This window comes from Mauremys mutica, chromosome 6, assembly GCF_020497125.1.
Source record: "Mauremys mutica isolate MM-2020 ecotype Southern chromosome 6, ASM2049712v1, whole genome shotgun sequence".
In the NCBI taxonomy this organism is placed as follows: domain Eukaryota; kingdom Metazoa; phylum Chordata; order Testudines; family Geoemydidae; genus Mauremys; species Mauremys mutica.
Genome location: NC_059077.1, coordinates 36437766 through 36454829, shown reverse-complemented (window position 1 = coordinate 36454829; position 17064 = coordinate 36437766). Strand labels below are relative to the sequence as shown.

Genomic DNA, 17064 nt, shown 5'->3' with positions numbered 1-17064 from the left:
AACTATTAACTAAGGTTTGTAACCTGTCCTTTAAATCGGCTTCGGTACCCAATGACTGGAAGTTAGCTAATGTAACGCCAATATTTAAAAAGGGCTCTAGGGGTGATCCCGGCAATTACAGACCGGTAAGTCTAACGTCGGTACCGGGCAAATTAGTTGAAACAATAGTAAAGAATAAAATTGTCAGACACATAGAAAAACATAAACTCTTGAGCAATAGTCAACATGGTTTCTGTAAAGGGAAATCATGTCTTACTAATCTATTAGAGTTCTTTGAAGGGGTCAACAAACATGTGGACAAGGGGGATCAAGTGGACATAGTATACTTAGATTTCCAGAAAGCCTTTGACAAGGTCCCTCACCAAAGGCTCTTACGTAAATTAAGCTGTCATGGGATAAAAGGGAAGGTCCTTTCATGGATTGAGAACTGGTTAAAGGACAGGGAACAAAGGGTAGGAATTAATGGTAAATTCTCAGAATGGAGAGGGGTAACTAGTGGTGTTCCCCAAGGGTCAGTCCTCGGACCAATCCTATTCAATTTATTCATAAATGATCTGGAGAAAGGGGTAAACAGTGAGGTGGCCAAGTTTGCAGATGATACTAAACTGCTCAAGATAGTTAAGACCAAAGCAGATTGTGAAGAACTTCAAAAAGATCTCACAAAACTAAGTGATTGGGCAACAAAATGGCAAATGAAATTTAATGTGGATAAATGTAAAGTAATGCACATTGGAAAAAATAACCCCAACTATACATACAACATGATGGGGGCTAATTTAGCTACAACGAGTCAGGAAAAAGATCTTGGCGTCATCGTGGATAGTTCTCTGAAGATGTCCACGCAGTGTGCAGAGGCAGTCAAAAAAGCAAACAGGATGTTAGGAATCATTAAAAAGGGGATAGAGAATAAGACTGAGAATATATTATTGCCCTTATATAAATCCATGGTATGCCCACATCTCGAATACTGTGTACAGATGTGGTCTCCTCACCTCAAAAAAGATATTCTAGCACTAGAAAAGGTTCAGAAAAGGGCAACTAAAATGATTAGGGGTTTAGAGAGGGTCCCATACGAGGAAAGATTAAAGAGGCTAGGACTCTTCAGCTTGGAAAAGAGAAGACTAAGGGGGGACATGATAGAGATATATAAAATCATGAGTGATGTTGAGAAAGTGGATAAGGAAAAGTTATTTACTTATTCCCATAATACAAGAACTAGGGGTCACCAAATGAAATTAATAGGCAGCAGGTTTAAAACAAATAAAAGGAAGTTCTTCTTCACACAGCACACAGTCAACTTGTGGAACTCCTTACCTGAGGAGGTTGTGAAGGCTAGGACTATAACAATGTTTAAAAGGGGACTGGATAAATTCATGGTGGCTAAGTCCATAAATGGCTATTAGCCAGGATGGGTAAGAATGGTGTCCCTAGCCTCTGTTCGTCAGAGGATGGAGATGGATGGCAGGAGAGAGATCATTTGATCATTGCCTGTTAGGTTCACTCCCTCTGGGGCACCTGGCATTGGCCACTGTCGGTAGACAGATACTGGGCTAGATGGACCTTTGGTCTGACCCGGTACGGCCTTTCTTATGTTCTTATGTTCTTATTATACTGTACTCGCTTCTTACAGCTTCCGGAAGTTTGAGGCCTAACAGTACTTAGCCTGACACTACTTGACAAGGCTTATGCACATTAATCACGCATACGTTGTTCAGAGGTGTGAAAAAAACACACCCCGAGTGACATAAGTTACACTGTGTCAAGTATCAGAGGGGTAGCCGTGTTAGTCTGTATCTGTAAAAGCAGCAAAGAATCCTGTGGCACCTTATAGACTAACAGACGTTTTGCAGCATGAGTTTTCGTGGGTGAATACCCACTTCTTCAGATGCAAGACATAAGTGGGTATTCACCCACGAAAGCTCATGCTGCAAAATGTCTGTTAGTCTATAAGGTGCCACAGGATTCTTTGCTGCTTTTATAAGTTACACTGAAGAACACGCTGATTTGGACAGTGCTATGTCGAAGGGAGAGCGTCTCCTGCCAACATAGCTACCGCTGCTTGTTGGAGGTGGTTTAGTTATGTCAACGGGAGAGCTCTCTCTTGATGGTATAGAGCAGTTACATGGGTGATTTTACAGGGGCGCAGCTGCATTGGCCATAGTTAGTATTCCTATGAACACCTAGTATTCGGAGATAAATGCTTATACTATCTGAAACCTAATTAAGTAACAACTTCAAACATTCATCTCTCATTGCATAGCATTCTAGTACTACTGCATTTCAAACAAGGGATGTAAAACTTGAGTAATATTTTGATTAAAAGAAGGTATTGTGTACAGCAGTGGTTCTCAGCTAGGGGTCTGAGGCCCACTGGGGGCTGCAAGCAGGTTTCAGGGTGTCCACCAAGCAGGGCTGGTGTTAAACTCGCTGGGGCTGAAGCCCACTGCATGGGGCTGAAGCCCGGGAGCCCTGAGCCCTCCCACCTAGGACTGAAGTCGAAGCCTGAGCAACGTAGCTTCCTGGGGGCCCCAGGCAATTGCACTGCTTGCTACCCCCTAATGCTGGCAGTGGCTTTTATATGCAGAAAACTAGTTGTGGCACAGGTGGGCTGTGGAGTTTTTTATAGTGTGTTGGAAAAATCTTAAACGCCTGGTGTACAGCAGTAAATAGCAAGGAGTGGACTCATTTTAAGGACAGTAAGAACTGTGTGGGTATTTTTATCGTGTATTATGTCTGTTTTCACTAGATTAGTTGCAATGTGTGTAACTACTACTTTGAATAATTAGTTTACATTTTTCCCTTTTGAAACTTTCCTTGTATTGGCTAGAAATGAAAATAGATAACCCTGTTTGTGATTTCATTTCTTCTCTTAGGGCCCAGTTGTTCAGATTTGAAGCAACCTTCGTACATAGGATTTGAAAGAGATGTCTTCAAAACGATAGCAGACTACTATGGCCATATGAAGGAACCTCTACTCACATTTCATCTTTTTGATGTTTTTGTCAGTGTGTTAGGTAAGTTGGCTTGTAATATAATAAATAGAAGAATTGTGAACAATTGTGACTCTTCCCCCACATTGCCACAAATTATCTAACTTTTATAAGGATTTAACAAGTCTCTCAATTTTTTTTACCTGTTCCTTCCACTGTAACTATAAATAGAATATTCTAATATGTAAATATATTTTGATAACTAAGACAACACAGTACAATTGTTGCATACCTTAAGTCGTGTTATGAGGCTGAAGGTCTTGGACCAGGTTTTTAAAGGTATTGAGGTGTAGTTCCAGTCAGCACTGCAAGGTCTGAATGACTTAGATAGCTAAATCTTATTTTCAAAAGGGACTCAGCTCTTAAGTTCTATTATTGACTTTCTCTCTGTGCACTCTGTATACATTTTATTCTTGCATGCTTTTACTAGCTATTATTAAATTATCTGTTTAAAAAATCCTATTCAATTAAAATCTTTCCCTGTTCTTTCACATACTTTTTATTTGCATGTTACTTTCCATTGTACATTGCATTTCACTTCACACAGCATTGACAGGGTTTTATTTCACAGCTGCAGTAATCTTCACAAATAGAATACAAAAAAAAAACCCACTTCACCTATAGCAATGTTTATGTGAAAATGAAAAAAGTTTTGCACATTTTCAGTTAAAAGTGGCTTATGCATTTTTGAAAATAAGATTTAGGCAGTACTGAAAATTTTTACTCCAAGAGCATAAACATTAGTAGCTGGCCTTTGGTGAATCTGTGTTCTATATGTAACATTGAGGAGGTTTCATTTCCATCTTCTAAAGAGAACCTGATCCGTAGTAAAACACAATGATTATGTAGCATAAGAAAAATGCTGTCTTGTGGCAGAAATTTATAGTGTGGTTTTTAAAAGTTTATTAGGAATATTGTTTTCTACCAATAATGGTACTGGAGCCAATCTTAAAGCTTATTATTACTAAGGATATCTGAATAAATAGGCTTCAAACCTTATGCCTCCTGCAGAAAGCCCATGCCTGTGAGTTACCCGCACTCCAGCTGTCTAAAATGCTTGGGTGAGACTTGCATATGAGATCAATGTCAGATCTGCCGCCAGTTCAGCCTGCATATGAAGGAGGACTGGGAGGCCAGTTTCAAGTCACTCCTGATGGAAGTGGTGCTCAGACTGGCTTCGGAGCTAAGCTGGTCAGACTTGGCACAGTACCTTTGGTGTCGATACGGAGTGCTTCTCTTGCTGCATGGGACTCTGGGCACCATTCCCCATCACCGGTGCTGAGAAAGAAGCATAAGAAGCAGTGGTGCAAGAGAGGGCATTCCCTGTATCTAAGAGAGGACAAGCACAGGGAGTGGAGTGCAACCTGGGTCTGGCCACTCTTCTGCTCCTGCTCTGCAGATTGCACCATCAACTCTGCCCTGTTGGCAGGCTCCATTGAGTCTGCTGTGGGACCAGCTGTTGGCACTAGGGAACATTGTGGCACCAGCAGGATCGTGGTGCCATCCACTGTGGAGGCATTCGTTGTGGTCAAGGACTTACTGGCACTTTCGGTACCACCATCGCTGGCAGTGCAAGAGTCGGCACCAGTGGTGAGGGTGAACAGAAGGAAGCATGCTGCCTTGAGCCCTCATTCAATACTGGAGCCCTTGTTACCATCTAGAGCAGGGGTTGGCAATCTGCGGCACAATTTTTTTAATGGCACGCTGCCGCCTGCTGGGGTCTCGGCACCACTCAGTCCCCCCGCCCACAGCTCTCTCCTGCGGGGGCAGGAGGCAGAAGCTTGGTTCTGTCGGCAGCCAAGCTCCCCCCTCCCCGGCTCTTCCCCCAGCGTGCTGCTTTCCTGCCCCCACCTCTTCTCTTCCTTGTGCTGATCAGCTGATCGCCCTGGGGAGGAGGAGAAGCAGAGCCGCAGTGTGCTTGCTGTTCTGGAGAGGAGGCAGAGAAGAGGCGGGGATGGGGCTTTGGGGAAAGGGGGGGAATCAGGGCATATCCCCTCCAGCCCCCTGCCATGAGCCGCTCCTGGCAAGGGGTTGGGAGCACCCCCCAGAGCTGAGTTCCCCAGCCCTCTGCCTTGACCCCTGCACCTCCCCACAACCCCAACCCTGACTTCTGCACCCCCCACACATACCCAGCCATCCCACACCCCATGCCCTGACTCTTGCACCCCTCCACATCCCCACCGCCACCCTGAGCATCAAACGGGAGCTCCTGCACACACCGCCCCACATTCCCACCTGCAACCCTCGCACCAAATGAGAGCTGTCCCTGGTAAGCGCTCCACACCCAAACCTCCTGCCCCAACCCTGAGCCTCCTCCCTCATTCTAGCTCCTGGCCAGACACCCTCCCTAGATTGCTCCTTCATCCCCAACCCTGTGCTCAGTGCACTCCCACCCTCAGCTCAGTGCAGAGAGAGAGGAAGAGAATGGGCTCGAACCAGGGAGAAGGTAGGTACCCTCTCTATGTGGGCAGGGCCAGGACCCCAGACCAGCAGTGGGCTGAGCGGGGCTGGCAGCCGGGACCCCAGCTGGCAGGAGCCGGCAGACAGAACCCCAGACCAGCAGTAGGCTGAGCGGGCCAGTGGCATAAGATCAGCTTTTTAATTTAATTTTAAATGAAGCTTCTTAAACATTTTGAAAACCTTGTTTACTTTACATACAATAGTTTAGTTATATATTATAGACTTAGAGAGAGAGACCTTTTAAAAAACGTTAAAATGTATTACTGGCACACAAAACCTTAAGTTAAAGTGAATTAGTGAAGACTCAGCACACCACTTCTGAAAGGTTGCCGACCCCTGATCTAGAGAGAAGCTGGCCCTGCTGATGTCGACATGGGCTTCCCTGCTTCAGCACCAATCCCTGGATACTCTGCACTGGCCCTTGGAGCTGATGCGTACCGCACCTCCGTGGTTCCCGAAGATGACTCATCATCAGCGTCTGAGGCAGAGTTGTGCACCCAGCAGAGGGGCCATTACCAGTGCCTCACCAGACTGCCCTACGTGGTGGTGGATCACAGTGTGGGGATTCCTACCAGACCAGTGGGCAGTGGCCCGTGCAAATGCAATGGCCTTTTTGGAACCCTTGGGATTTTCCGCCAAGGCCTGGCCCTCCTCCTAGCTATTCCTACTCTGTGGTGTCAGAATGACTCTTCTGTCATACCGAGCAGTGCCCGACCCAGACTTCTGAGCCCAGTACTGAGCCCATCCTCAGGAGCTGGAATTGCGGGTTCCAGTCTGTGCAGAAGGAAAGAAGGCGGGCCCACTGCCCTTGGGGTCTCTATTGTTATTGTTCTGTAGAAAGCAAGCACGTTGCTTGTAACTTGAAAAGATAACCTTTTTTTCCTCTTCAGTTGATAATGTTTCAGTTGAACAGAAAATCAAGGAAAATTGCATTTGCAGAAACACATGGAAAAATCAGTTTGCAGTTAGCCATTACAATCACAGAGAGACAGGAGGTTCACTCATTGCAATTCCTGAAAAGATGAACATTATCCAGAAATTATTCCTTTGTTTTTGTGGGATTTTCTTTTATTAGGAAGAAAGATGTGGCTAAACTTGAAGATGTTGTGCAGGATAATTTTCAAACTACAGAGGAGCTAAGGTCCCAAGCTACAGTGATCTTTATGCACTGCTTAAATTTACATTCTGCGTAATTCAGTGATTGTTTTCATAGGGATTCTTCTCTACCTAGTTGGTATTATTTAATCACCAGTGATAAAAGCATGCTGTGACTTAACCCAGCGAGACACTTTTTGAGTTGTGTGCGCACCAATGTAACAATGTGCCAAATAAGCAATTTTTGTGCTTTAAAGATTTATCTTTGATGTGTTAACTTGGAATCATATTTAAAGGTGGGGGGAAGAGGGTAGCTTTGGTGTTGCATGAATACATTTGCCATTGAGCTTAGCAAAAACTATTTTCAGTAAAGTGAAATTGGGTGATCAGTACTGTAATTTATCTTGAATATTCTGGTGTCAATTTTGGGTTCTATGCTTGGACTAGGAGTAATGTAATAGTAGATTTCTTTGGTTGTCTTTGTTTTATTAGCAAATAACTTTTACGTAATGCAGTGTGCAGAGTTTTTCAATGCAAATTTGGAGTGCATGTGTTCTCTTCTTTCTGATCCTTCCTTCTAAAAGAAATTCTTAAATAAGTTCAGGAGGACTATCAGAAAATCATCTTACCAGGCAATATATTTGTGGCTATAGAGTCGTCCCTTCAGTTCTTATACCTCTCTTAATTAGGTGAATGTGTAATTGTTTTTTATTTCCCTTCTTTGAACCTTAGAAATATAATATAAAAAGGTCTGATTCACTGCAGAGTTAACAAGGTCTGAACATCTGGGTTATCCTAGTCTGCAAAGCCATACTTGAGTTAATGGATCCTTGTTGATACTGTGATTAAGTGTGTGTCTGTGTGTGTGTGTGGTGTGCGCTAAGACTTCTGGGAGCATGTCTCATGCTTCTTACTGCTGCAGTAAGATAACCCACTAATTCTTTCTCAGTGAATTGTAGAAGATCTTGTCTATCCTTCTGGTCATATGGAGGGGGGAATTGTGGGAAGATATTGGGGGACTATCAGCATCCTGCATCTCACTGCAAAGGTGGTGAGTTACTAGGGTGACCAGACAGCAAATGTGAAAAATCAGGATGGGGTTAATAGGAGCCTATATTTAAAAAAAGACCCAAAAATCGGGACTGTCCCTATAAAATTGGGACATCTGATCACCCTATGGGTTACCAGCTCATGTGAAAGTGGCACCCAAGCTCTAGCCCATAGCCCTATGCAAGCTATGGGATTGAAAGAATCAGTAAACCTGGGTGAGAGGCTTTTGCGTGTGGGATTAGGGTAACACCCAAGTAAGAATTCAGAATAACTCTGCAATGAAGATATACCTAAGGAGAGAAGATGTAGACTATTGATTCTTTGTAAGTATCTGTTCGATTCTTTTTTGTAAGTATTATTAATTTGGTAGTACTATGCATATCTCTGGTACGGCAATTTAAATTTCCAAATTGGCTCTGTGTGAAGAGCTCCTCTTAATTTGACCCCAAATGTTAGGTTAGAGCACCTTCTCTGCTTCTCTCTTTTTGTGCCAGTTACACTTGGACTTTGTTTATGTTAGGTGCTTTACAAACATACATGAGGCATGGTCTCTGCCCTAATGGTTTTTCAGTCTAAGAACTTGTCTTTTAACTTCATCCCATATCTGCTAATGTTCTCAGTCTTATTTGCCTTTAGTCTCAGACAACTAGCCCTCATTCATGTCCCTGTCTTATACAAGCACTGTACCACTTATTCCAATGCACCAGAGTATAGACCCTTTTTGTCATCTGCATATAGATGCATAACAGGGAATATATAACCTGGAAAATTCCAGAATGGGTAGAGCTTGTCACTATATTACAGGATTTTAGATAGATTTCCCTAAACTGTTTAACAGCCTCATTTCCAGGAAACATTTATGCCATTTCTGGGTTCTCTTTCATAGTATCCAAGAACTCTCTCTCTTTTAGGAAGAATATATTCCACCCATGATCAATTTAGTTTTCTCAGTTCAAATGGTATACCTACATGCTCTGGGTTTTCAAGCTTGAGTTAAATTGTCAGAATCCAAGGATTGACTTCAGTAGGGGAAGGATTTCACCTATAGTCTGTTCTCTTCTGCGAGTTCCCTAATTCTTGTTCCTAAACCTGTTAACTATCCCCATGTAGTAAAGCAGAGTGGCTTTCCTCCAGTACAGAGGGGGTTAACTCCCCCTGGTGGGAACAGCTAACCCGGCCCACCCCCCCTTGCAGGAAGTGCAGGGACACAGGGCAGGGCAAGGCAGGAGAGATAAAGAGGCTAGGACTTTTCAGCTTGGAAAAGAGGAGACTAAGGGGGGATATGATAGAGGTATATAAAATCATGAGTGGTGTGGAGAAAGTGAATAAGGAAAAATTATTTACTTGTTCCCATAATATAAGAACTAGAGGCCACCAAATGAAATTAATAGGCAGCAGGTGTAAAACAAATAAAAGGAAGTTCTTCACACAGCGCACAGTCAATCTGTGGAACTCCCTGCCTGAGGAGGTTGTGAAGGCTAGGACTATAACAGGGTTTAAAAGAAAACTAGATACATTCATGGAGGTTAAGTCCATTAATGGCTATTAGCCAGGATGGGTAAGGAGTCGTGTCCCTAGCCTCTATCTGTCAGAGGGTGGAGATGGATGGCAGGAGAGAGATCACTTGATCATTACCTGTTAGGTTGACTACCTCTGGGGCACCTGGCATTGGCCACTGTTGGTAGACAGGATACTGGGCTGGATGGACCTTTGGTCTGACCCAATATGGCCATTCTTATGTAAATCTTGTTTAAACCAGGTCTGCTGCAGAAAAACAAAAAGGCCATTGAAGCACTTCGGGTTTCCTGTCTTCTGCTGCCTCCGGAAAATCGGAAAAAGCTGCAACTACTGATGAAGATGATGGCAAGGATCAGCCTCAACAAAGATCTGCCACCTCTTTGTGACACAGCTGGGACCAGAACACTGGTATGCATATTTCTAATATGAAAAACTTACCAAGGCTTATGAAACCTTGAAACAGCATAGATGAAAGATTCTTGTTAATACATACAAAATATAGTACATTTTGGAGATGATAGCAAACAAAGTTCAGTTGATTATTTCAACCCTGTAGATACTGATTGATGAGAGCACCATTTAGAAGTTGGAAGTTCTCCCTGTTTTCATAGAAATGGATAACAGTTGTGAGTTGTAGCCTAAATACTTGGTCTCCCACAGTATCAAATTTGTTTAAACTGAATAGGCTGCTGTACTTTGAGAATCTTTGGTGCCTTCAGGGTGAAATGTTGACAAACAATTTATTTGTAAAAGATTCTAGTGATATATAATTTTTGTATTCTAACAGTTGAGGAAAAACTCCATGGCTATGTTACTGCTGTTTGAAAGAACAATTAGGGGCCATTTAAAGATGATTATGGTTTTAATATAGAGTATCAGATACATAGAAGATGATGGTTTTGGCCATGAGGCTTTACTGCAGTAGAGTTCTTCAGGGAAGGGAAGGAATGGCTAGTTTCCCACTTCCCCAGATAGCAGGATTTTGGATGGGCTGCTCTAGAGGGAGGTAGTGTGTGTGGGAGGGATGGTGCCTCTAGTAATCTGCTTTCCTTCCCCCTTCACAGAAATTGCATCTGGGGGGATGGTGTGTGATGGGAGATGCTTCAGACACTGCCTTTTTCAGACATAGATTAAAGGTTAAAGAGAGGTTGTTGTATATACCGAGCCCAGAATTTGATTTCCTTAGTACTCATCCATTGGAAAATGTCTGCCAGACTCTCAATATTTTTGTTCACCACTCTGCTATAAAAATGTCGGTTTTAAGTGCCATTTTTATTAGATTTTGACAAAGCCATGGTTTATGCTCAGACCCTCTCTCCAACCTTGTTTCCCGTGTTTTGTTGCTGCCAACACCAATGACAGTAGAGGGCAAACAAGGAAGTACCGTAGGCAGTGCAAAGTCACATTGCCATTTGTTCCATTAGATATAAATGGCAGATTCCATGTGACAGAGAACCAAGAGGATAGTGAAAATGTGGCTTTCTTGCCTTTAAGAGTATATTGCAAATAAAAGCACAAAAGAAAATTAATCAAGTCCCTTTCACTGTAAAATGAAACCAGAGTGCATGCACCTATTTGTTTTTTAGCCATTAAGAATTTAATTTAACTATACATGATAACTTGATTAAAATCTCCTAAGTGCCATTATTTTTAGCAGTGTAATCTATCCTATGTGTGTACTCTATACAGTGTTTTAATGTAGCAGATGACAAGTTAGTCTGTTGCATGTGGCAGAGAAGTAGAACTCCATTTGTCTGCTGTGCTAACAATGGCAAGTAATGACTGGAAAATAGACAAAAGATTATTGCAATTAATTATTACAATTATTACAACTAATGTAGCTTGCACCTGTGTCTAACCAGCTGTGGTAGTTTGGGTCCAGAGCTGCATGAAAATGAGCTGGACAGCTTTCTGAAATCTAGTTAGAATTACAGAAACATTTTCTTTATTTAATAATAAGGAAATCCAGATAACCTTGTGACTTTGCACTACATAATAGTCCATGATTTATTATAATGAAGTACTACTTTTATTTTCTATTTGGTTTGATATCCCACGTGCAATGGCTATCTTTTCAAGTTTTAAGAATAACAGAGTTTATTTCCAATAGTTTAGGTCTGAACTAAAGGCTAGACTATGTAACTGCACCACTGGAATCTAACATAGTGCAAACAATACAGTCATCAGTCTGGTTTAACAGTTTCACTTACACCACTATTTAAAGAAGTATTGTGTATTGGAAACATGTTGCTGCTGTTGAAGTCTGCACTTCAACACTATTTACAATTTTTCCTGCAAACAGGGAAAAATGTATACAATGTTGTTTCCTTATTTTTATTCCAGATGGTTCAAGCGTTTTCTCATTGCATCCTCTGCTCTAGAGATGAAGTGGATTTGGATGAACTGCTTGCTGCTAAACTAGTAACATTCCTGATGGACAATTGTCAAGAGATCTTGAATGTTCCTTCCTCCTTACAGACTATCATAGAGGAGCATGTAATACATCTCCGAAGAGTCCAGGTGGGGCTAATAGAAGTGTTTCTTCTGTCATCACATGAAATTTCTCCCTTCTGTTCCTAAAAATAAGACAAGTCTTATAGCTTTTGCTGTGTGTCTGATATCTTAGGTGTTGCATATAGCATGAATGAATTGCTGCTGTCAGCAACACGTTATAGACGTATATTTATACAAACACTAAGTAGATATCGGGTAGTTAAGGCAAAGTAATAGTGCAGGGGGAGACTATATACCCACTGCATGTCATGAAGCATTGCTTTTTTGTGGCTGACTAATGAAACATGGTCGGGGTGGGGATTTGCGACCTGACTTAAGGTAAAATTTTCAAAAGCTCCTAACTTACTTGAATTCCTAAATCCCAGTTGCATTAAAGAAAGTTTTTATCTAAAATTTAATTCAGTGACAAAACACCAACCTGCACATGGGGAAGGCTGGGGGTTGTAGCAGTGGCTGAGCTAGTGATTCATGACTTCAAGAAGAATAAAATGTTCTCCCTCATCTCCATGGAGATCCCAATTCTAAAAGGATGAAGAGGAAAACATATAGTAAAAAATCAGAGAAATATGAACCATAGTTATAGATAACATGTAAGCTATTTTCAGTTGTACTAAGATGAACCTTCTCGAGAAGGCACTCAGTCAATTAAATGAATCCTTAACTGCTTCTTCTGTCAGGGATTAAAATCCCTACCCACTTACTGCAGGTGAACTCTCAGAATGTATTCAGTCATACCTAACCTACAATACTAATTGCTATCTTGTTCACCTAGAGCCAGGAAGTATTTTTTCCAGTTTGGCAGGACAGAGGTCAACACAGATCCTCATTCAGAAACTCCAGCAGATGATCTAAATTTGCTGGCTCACAAATTTTGAAGCTTAAAGAGGAAACTTAATTATTTCCTTTTTCGCCTCCTGGGCTGGTTCTGCTTCAGAATTATGGGCTTAAAATATCATATAAAAGGAAAGCCTTTTGGAATTTCAAGGGATGTCTTCTCTTCTAACATGTCTGCCAGTATATTTATATTTAAAATATCTGGATTTTAGATGCCATAATCACAGTGTCACCCTTGTAATCTTGTGCAGGAAATTATTTTTAATTCTTTTTTTTAGTTCCTCCCAGAGAGAAGGTGTTTGACTCTTTGTTAAATCTGTTAAGGGAAGTCAAGCTTCACAATGACTTAGCATCACTCAACCTTTTTACGTTCAATAGTTCTTCATAATCCTAACTTCACTTTCCCATCAGTACTGGTTATTGGTGTTTCCTGCAATTCAGGAAAATTATTTTGCTATATAGAAAAATGAGATTCTTTGTCTCAAGACCTCAACCTTCCCTTAATAACCGTGCCCCTTGCACTAAAAGATTTGCATTACCCACTCTGCCATGTTCCCAACCTCACCCTTTACTCCAGCCCTCCCCAGGTATGGACGGTGGACAATATCCTCTTTGCCTTCTTCCAATTCTGCATGTATAGACATGAGTCTTAATGATCCTTCATTAGCCTTTGTGAGAGAGGATTTAGTTCCCCTGATAACTCCCAGTGCAGCTTCTGAGAATATCTGTAGGGGCATGTTCAGTTAGGCAAACCTTTGTGAGTCATTTGCCCCAAAACCATCAGGACAATTTATTCATACCGAAAGTACATAAAGGATCAGAAGGCTAGAACAATGGGGAGAAGCAAGGTCAACTCCTTCCTGGGGCTGTTTTACAAACCATTAGCTGACACTGTGTTGCTCTGACTTAGCAGAACCGCTCAACTGTTTGAGGTTTGTTTGTTTGTGTTTTACCCAAGTCATTCACTGATTATTTGAAGGTAGGATAGGAGGGAGTTTAATGTAGTCCACTCTTTGCTTTACTTATATTTTCTGACTGATTTTGTGACTAAATTTAAAATCATGATTTCAAAGTTCGAGTCCTTTTTGTGACTGATTTAGCCAGAGATAGATTTATCTTGTAAAATCTTCACAGTAACACACATGTGGAACTGCAGCCTTAAGTGTCACACTTTCTAATACTTTTCTGCTCTGTCTTTCAAAGCTTTGGTGTCCCTGAAGAGCTGTGAAGTTTGCTATTTTATAACACTGTAACATGCCGGCTGCTGTTAGATTAGTTTGGATTATGGTTTTGTTTACTCTGTTTCATAAATGAGTGGTTGAATGTTTTATTGTCAGTCATTTGGACTACATGCAAATCTTCCTCCCTCCCCCATACCAATACAGTTAGGTGTGTTTACTATGCCTATAGTGCCTTAGATTGTTTGAATAATCAATTACTATGTCGTCTTCTTTTTCTTTTGTATGGCTTGGGTAGGTAGCAACAACTACAAATTTAGATCTAAGTTTGATAGCCAGCACATTGCCACAGCAGTAAGCTGGTGAATGTCCTTCAGGCCCCTGGCAAAAGAATGAAGGAGACATTCATACGATGTGCTCTATCGTTTGTGCCTGCTGACTGCAGTTGCATACAGGTGTTTGCCTCATTTTCCATTTAAAGAGGGTTTGTCCACATCTCCCATGAGATGTCCTGATGTAATTCAATCTGCACCAGTCTTTCTGACATAAATCAAAACCTGATGGTTCCTCAACAGACCAATGATGAGCTGTTTGTTTTGAGCTGTCAAAGTGCTCCATGTGACTCTCCATTGAGCCTCCGCATCAAAGTTGGGTGTAAGGATCTTAATACGGTTCCATAGAGGGTTGCGGAATTTTAATCTAGTCTTTGGTGGGTTCTGCAAGTCATGGTGCAGTGGGATCCTCATATTTGCATTGACATGATTAAGAAAGTGAGATATCTGAGCAGCTCTTCTAATCTGTGGAGGCTGGATGTGCGATAGGATCAGGGGCCAATCAACTGGAGTAGATTTGAGCATCCCCGACACTATGCACATAGCATTATCGAGTTGATTGTCAAGGAGTTTAGTGTGAGTGCTATGAGACCACACTGGTGCACAATATTCAGCTGCAGAATATACCAAGGCAATTGTTGTGGTTCGTAAAGTCCCTGGACTGGAGCCCCAGGATGTTCCGGCCAGTTTTCTGACAAGTACAACACGGGACCTGACCTTATCTTGAGATGTTGTCAAAAGGTCAAACTCTGGTCCAGTGTAACGCCAAGATACTTTGGATTAGCTTCGTGGCTGATGCTCTCACCGCAGAACTGTACATCAAGTTTGGTATTAGCCATTTTATTGTTCAGATGAAAAGCAGTTACCATGGGTTTTTTTGCATTAGGCCTAAGTTTCCAGCATTGGAAATCAACCATTGTGCTACGATCTCGGGTTAGGGTGCAGCTGAACAGCTTGTATGCTGAACAGCTAGGTCACAAAACACAGGTCAGGGTGTGATCCGATGTCCACCTCGCAGACCAAAAAGATCCAGGTTGCTTCGGATCATAGAGCAGGTGGAGGTCTTCAAGGAAGGCCCATTCTGTGATCTGCTCCATGGCTGCGTCATTTGAGCAGTATCCCCAGTCTTCTTGTTGGCTGTTAAAGTCACCTATGTAAATGGCCGGATGAGGAAGGTAAGGTAAGATGGAATCAGGCCACATGATGTTAGGTGGCTTGTATATGTTTACTGTAATGATGTCCCTGATTCTAACCACATTGGAGCTCTCTTCCACTGGTCAATAAATCTTCCAAACTTCCACATCCTCTAATCCATTTCACATATACACTGCTAGTCCATGTTTTGGATGGTTGATGGCAGTGATTTTGGTGTAGCCATAGATTTTATGTCTGGCAGCTTTATCTTCTTCTTTCACGTGTTTGTCTTGGAGGGCCACAGTATCAATGTGATGGTCTTTTGATGGTCCTTGAGAGGTAATCCACTTTCCCCTGGACATCCCGTCTACATTAAATTGGTATATTCGGAGGACTGGCCCAACTGTTCTTTATTGGTCCTGAAAAGGGTGATTTGGGCAAGTATAATCATTGCTACGTTCACTGGGAGATCGGTAAAACAACGTCCAGTGGCCAATTGATGACATTGGTGTGCTGATGGATTTGCACAAAACGCAGAGCACAAAAACACCAGCACTTAACAGAAGCACCACGTGAAGGTTGTCATCTTGCTCCCAATTATTCTGTAATAATGTAGAACTGAGTAACAAGGAAAAAGTGTAAGATTAAATTCATTAATTTGGAGTAAATGCTTGTTTATCTAAATCTGCACAGCAAATTCTATTGTGGTGTTCTGCAACTGAGTTAAGATTGCAGGGTGTCCTACCTATGAAACTGTCCATGTTAAGATTCTGGGACATGTTTTGCATGGTTTCAAGGGTTTTTTTTTTTAGTGGTCATAATAGTACTCTGCCCCTCTCTGACATCTTTCAACCAAGGATCTCAGTCAACTTTCTAATCTTTGCTTTACAGGGATTTTGGGAAATATAATCCACCCCTCCCCACCAATGAAGTGGTGTTGGAAACAGTAGAGGACCAATCAAAGGGTTGTGGATTTCTGTGTGCACGCGCGCACTCGCTCTCTCCCCCCTTTTGGCAGACTTTGCAATTTCCCCATGGAGGGTGGTCTTGTATCCCTGGGGCAGTATGGAGGGGAGAGGGAGAAGCCACATAATAGCTGGTCACTCTCCTTCTGCCAGCTAGCTGCTTCTTGGTGCCATCCTCACTTACCCAGATCCTATCACTGCACTCTCCCTGCCTCTCCTCCACACTGTCTGTCTGTTTCCTAACACCTCTGTTTATTTACCTTCTTTCCACAGGTGTCAGGGTTCTCTCTCCTCCTCCTCCTGTCCTTAACTTATGATGAAGTGCTTTAGTGATTCTGTATTTCAACAAGAAATGGCCTGGGTGAACTGAAGCATCAACATGTTTCTTGATTTGATCAAGGTCACACAGTGGTCAGTGAATCACACAGGCCCTCTCTTTAATCAAGCCAATTTTTCCAAATTTATTCTTGAAATTAGTCCTTTCTTTCACCCTCTTTCTCCTTCAGATAAAATATGCAGACGCTGATACTGATACAACTCTTCCTGCTCCGTCATTCTGTCGCCAAATCAGTACAGATGAATTTGAATACCAAAGAGTAAATGGCTCTCAAGAACCACTGGCAGCTCTGTTGGAAGAAATTACAATGAATAAAGAAATATCTGTCAAAGACAAGAAGAAGAAGCTGAAGCAGGTAAAGAAAATTCTCAAAAATCATTGCTTGTGGTTTCTTTTCAACCTTGCGTATGTGAAGGATTTGATATATTTGCTTCTCATCTTTTACATCTGTATAAAGATCAGTTTCATAGTTGTTTAATCCTTGAGGATTAAGTCACAGTGAACTAAAGGCACATTAAATCCTGACTGAGAACATCCTTATGGCGGGGAGGGAGAGGAGGAAAGGGTGTCAACATACTTTTATGTATGCAAATTGACTTTGCACTTTTGGTTGATTTCCTTTTACTTTTCTGAATGTCCCTGGGTAGACATGGCTTT

At 42.0% G+C, this 17064-nt stretch overlaps 1 protein-coding gene across 2 annotated transcripts in view; it reads left to right on the top strand.

The window, feature by feature from the left end:
* Positions 1 to 17064, top strand: part of DEPDC1B (DEP domain containing 1B) — a 58775-nt gene that overhangs the window by 38589 nt on the left and 3122 nt on the right. For both annotated transcript variants that reach the window (XM_045020066.1, XM_045020068.1), the window contains 4 exons: positions 2874 to 3014; positions 9355 to 9521; positions 11457 to 11633; positions 16577 to 16762. In XM_045020066.1, coding sequence (XP_044876001.1) covers positions 2874 to 3014; positions 9355 to 9521; positions 11457 to 11633; positions 16577 to 16762 — 671 coding nt within the window. The remainder of the gene's footprint in view (positions 1 to 2873; positions 3015 to 9354; positions 9522 to 11456; positions 11634 to 16576; positions 16763 to 17064) is intronic.